At 39.6% G+C, this 4,036-nt stretch overlaps 1 protein-coding gene across 1 annotated transcript; it reads left to right on the forward strand.

Annotated features, from left to right (window-relative positions):
• Nucleotides 1–1,468: 1,468 nt before the first annotated feature.
• LOC110014846 lies at nt 1,469–2,466 on the forward strand. Its single transcript, XM_020701950.1, has 5 exons — nt 1,469–1,511; nt 1,646–1,976; nt 2,046–2,164; nt 2,256–2,281; nt 2,350–2,466. The coding sequence occupies exons 1-5, from the start codon at nt 1,469–1,471 to the stop codon at nt 2,464–2,466; spliced, it is 636 nt and encodes a 211-aa protein (XP_020557609.1).
• Nucleotides 2,467–4,036: the final 1,570 nt, after the last annotated feature.

The following is a 4,036-nucleotide window of genomic DNA, read 5'->3' on the forward strand; positions in this document are numbered from 1 at the left end:
ATGCTATTGAATTAAAGTAGCGTTGCTCTCCATTCTGCCGCTAATTCCGCTTTCCGCAGCTACTTCCGTGCTCGTCATGCCGGCATTCGGGCAGCTGGCTGGCTGCAAATGGGATTGTTAAACCTTTCCTGTTAAGTTTTCTGAACGTGGTCAGAAAGGGACGTAAGTAATCAAACGTGTGTGATTTTTTTTAAAGTTATTTATAACTGTTTTCTTTATGTGGACATTATAAATACATGAACTTTGTTCAGCACCGGAATCGATTAGGGCTTGAAAATCAAAAACTGACTGGCGGCAAATCTTGACAGGAACAAATAAAAAGTCTTTCTTTGTGGAACCCACCGAATCAACCGCCTGTCTTATGACAGGGAGTTCTGATGTTTAAACGTAATGGAAAATGAGAAACTAGGTGACCTTGGTTGCCGCAGTAAAAACATGAACCCTCCTCTCTGCGTTTCTGACGCTCTTCAGCGGATAGCTTAAAGCAGGGGTGCTCACACTTTTTGGGCGTGTGAGCTACTTTTGAATCGACAATGTCTTTAGAGCAGAGGATACAGTGCTGGATGACAGATCCTCATGGGAGGACAAACCCCTGTATGGGATGTACCACCGGACCATAACTGAAGTGGCTGATTTCAAGAAGTCCTACCAATGGCTAGAAAGGGCTGGCCTACAGGACAGCACCGAAGCGCTCATCCTGGCAGCCCAGGAACAAGCCCTGAGCACCAGAGCAATAGAGGCTCAGATCTACCACACCAGACAAGACCCAAGGTGTAGGCTGTGCAAAGAGGCGCCTGAAACAATCCAGCACATAACTGCAGGGTGTAAGATGCTGGCAGGGAAAGCATACATAGAGACAATCAATTGGCCGGAATAATAGACAGAAGCAGAATCAAAATAAGTGGCTCATTTTAACCTAATATTTAATGTTGGCAGCAAAGCCCATATACCACTGCTAAATTATTGACTTCATAACACTTGTGCTATATAATGGGCAAAGACTCATTCATAAGAACTACAGGTCTGTTTGAGGAAACTTGTAGTCTGTTTCAAATGTTCTTAGAGAAAAGAATTGAACAAAAGCACTAGTTTTTCAAGGAAAATGATATAATTAAATAAGTATGAACAAAGAAAAACATGTGAAAAACAAATACATAGAAAATATAGAAACATTTTTTAACAGAAGCATCTCTAACAAAAACTTGAGTAATAAGAGTATAGTTAGAGTCTCTTTAAAACATCTCCCTCGCTTTACATAAACTGTGAAAAGTTCAGTTTTATTTTCTCATGATGGAACTTCTCACTCTTGAAAAAAACATGAAGTTGTGGCATGTGGCATGTACATTATTATTAAGAAGGGAGCAGTTGATTCACGCAGTGGACAAGCCCACTCCTTATCTTCAGATCATTGTATCTGCAGCACAGTTCACTAGCAAACACTGTAAAGGTGGAGTTCTGCTGTGCAACAATGGTGAACCTTACCTTGGTTCTGGTTTTGCTCTGCACCCTCAGTAAGTACTTCTACATTTTCTTCTTAGCACAGTAACTGCTTTCTTTCGCGCGTAAACCACCAACGTTTCTCTGGTTGGATTGTTCTCAAAGACTGGTTTGATTGCTAGATTTAAATTTTTCTTAAATGTTTCAGGTCTGATCTCTTTGTCAACCCCTGAGTTTCACACAGCAAAGGTTCAACCTGAAGGAGAAGTTACACTGAAGTGCTCAAACTTCAGCAACTTAATATCTAACATTCTCTGGTTCAAACTGAATGATGGACGCAACGCCACAATCATTTCATCAATGATAACCTCAGACTCCAACGCTTCAATGAAGGATGGATTCAAAGAAAGATTTTTTATGACATCTAACATCACACATGTTTTTCTCAACATCAAAAATGTGAACTTCTCTGACTCTGGACTGTATTTCTGTGGACATAGAGGCAGTACAAGCGCAGTTATTTTTGGTGCAACGCATTTGCTGGTATATGGTAAGATCATTTAGAAAAATATTACTTTTTTACCTAGATGGTTTTTTATGTAACTTAGAAACTTAGAAATGTCCAGATCACCAAACCTTCAGACCATAATTCTGGGAAGCATTATTGCTTTTCTTCTGATGGTCATCATCGTCATGCTGTTCATGAAAATCAGGTCTTATCCAAAAGGTACATTTTTTTTAACGTATTGTTAATGCATATAAAAAAAGTCCTACAAAAAAACTTTTCTTTTTTAACAATTGATGTTTATTTATTTCAGCTCCAGTTGAAAGACAACAAAAAGCGGTGAATAAGAATATTAATTACTTTTTTGTAATTAAGTTGTTTCATTTGGAACTCAACTATCTTTACAGAACCTGGACTCTGATGCTTTGAACTATGCAGCTGTCAGTTTCCGACGGAAAGCAAAGACCAGGACAAAAGCTGCAGAAGACATAAACGTGGTTTCAGTCAGACAACTCTTGCAGTAAAAAATATTTATTTGACATACTTAATTTTCCACATTCTTTAAGTTGGCATTCACATCTTTTTGTTTGGCATAAGGCTCCGTTCAATTCCATGAGAAATTTCCATAAAACTTTTGGGTAACAAAACCCCCAACACCAAGATCATCCAGAAGAAGAAAAAATGTGAATGTATAATCAGTGTGTAATAAGATGAGGTGGGTTTTCGGCGGCATTCCATTTTCATTTCATTCCATTTTCCCGTATGACTGCTATGTGTGACCCGGCACCATTGACCGTTTGGGCCGCCCCGTTCGAGTACAGCATCACAAAGAGAACAAGCTATCTAGTGGATCTGCCATGTGTGACCCGGGACCATTGACCGTTGGGCCGATCCCGTTCGTGGAAACCACTAGGGGAACATACTATCTGAAAGAGAGAGGGAAAGAAATAAAAGGGGAGCCAACATAAGAATTACTCATACCTGATCTTAGAACGTAAAGCTCACATCCGCAAAACGCTGTGCGGAACTATAATTTAAACCGCCAAGAACCACCCGTATGAGACACTAACTTAACATCCTTTCCAATGCTTCCAATGGCGTATTATGACATGCTTAAGTAACAGCCATTATTCAAACTTCCATTAAACTAAGAACAAGCTTGATGGCCATAAACTTCTTCCATTTTGGCAACTATATTTACAGTACAATTTTCTCCATTTGACATACCAATTATACGCGCTCAAGGAACATCCATTTGATTGAGGTTCCATCCAAATATTAAGAACGAGTTCAACGCCCATAATTACTATGCTTCATTGGCATACTACAAACAAATGAGCTTAAGAACCAAATTCGAGCTCCAGCGCATACTATGATACAACTTAGAACATTCTAAATTTTGAGGCTTCCACCTGGCAATAATTTTCTTTTAACATCTATAATCAAAGAATTTACATTCATTCTGCTATTGACATTGATTGAGTGAATAATTCAGTCAGAAGTGTCATTGGAATGCAGAGGAGGTCGACCGCCCCTTACTTTCAGTGCAGCAATAGGTACGTCGAGCAGTCATCGTTGCAGCACCAGATCAAGGAATGCAGGGGTGACATAATTAGCCGGAAACGCAGAAGCAGACCGGGAAGTAGGGGTTCGCAGGCTCAGGGTGCGATGCATAGATAAAGACAAAGCAGTATTAGTAATGGCAAAGAATATATAAATAACCCAGAAACTGATCAGTTTTAAAATTCTTAAGATAAATAGAATAACAGTGTTTTAAAGAACAAATCTGAGAAAGTGAAATTCAGTAGGTAGTTAAGGTAAAGTCCCATTGTGGATTCATCGCATCATAGAATCCGCGAGAATCACAAATTCCAACAGTGAATTGATAGTGACATATAGAACCTTAACGACATCTTAACACCAATTTTATATACACCAATGTAAGAGAAGTAACCTTTGACAATTCCAGAGGGACGCACCTTCAGAAGGTCATCGAGCAGCAGGCGATGGGAAGGGTAACCAAGGACCAAGGAGATTTGTAGATGAGGAAGGTCAACATCCCACGTAGCAATGGATTGCAGTCGGCTGGATTTG

This window comes from Oryzias latipes, chromosome 18 (assembly GCF_002234675.1).
Source record: "Oryzias latipes chromosome 18, ASM223467v1".
NCBI classification, from domain to species: Eukaryota; Metazoa; Chordata; class Actinopteri; order Beloniformes; family Adrianichthyidae; genus Oryzias; species Oryzias latipes.

Excerpts from the sequence above, each read along its gene's own strand:
- LOC110014846 (XM_020701950.1), top strand. The coding sequence starts at position 1,469 with ATGGTGAACCTTACCTTGGTTCTGGTTTTGCTCTGCACCCTCA. Across the intron at positions 1,512-1,645 it reads GGTTTTGCTCTGCACCCTCA|GTCTGATCTCTTTGTCAACC; the intron begins GTAAGTACTTCT and ends TAAATGTTTCAG. Across the intron at positions 1,977-2,045 it reads ATTTTTGGTGCAACGCATTT|AAACTTAGAAATGTCCAGAT; the intron begins GCTGGTATATGG and ends TATGTAACTTAG.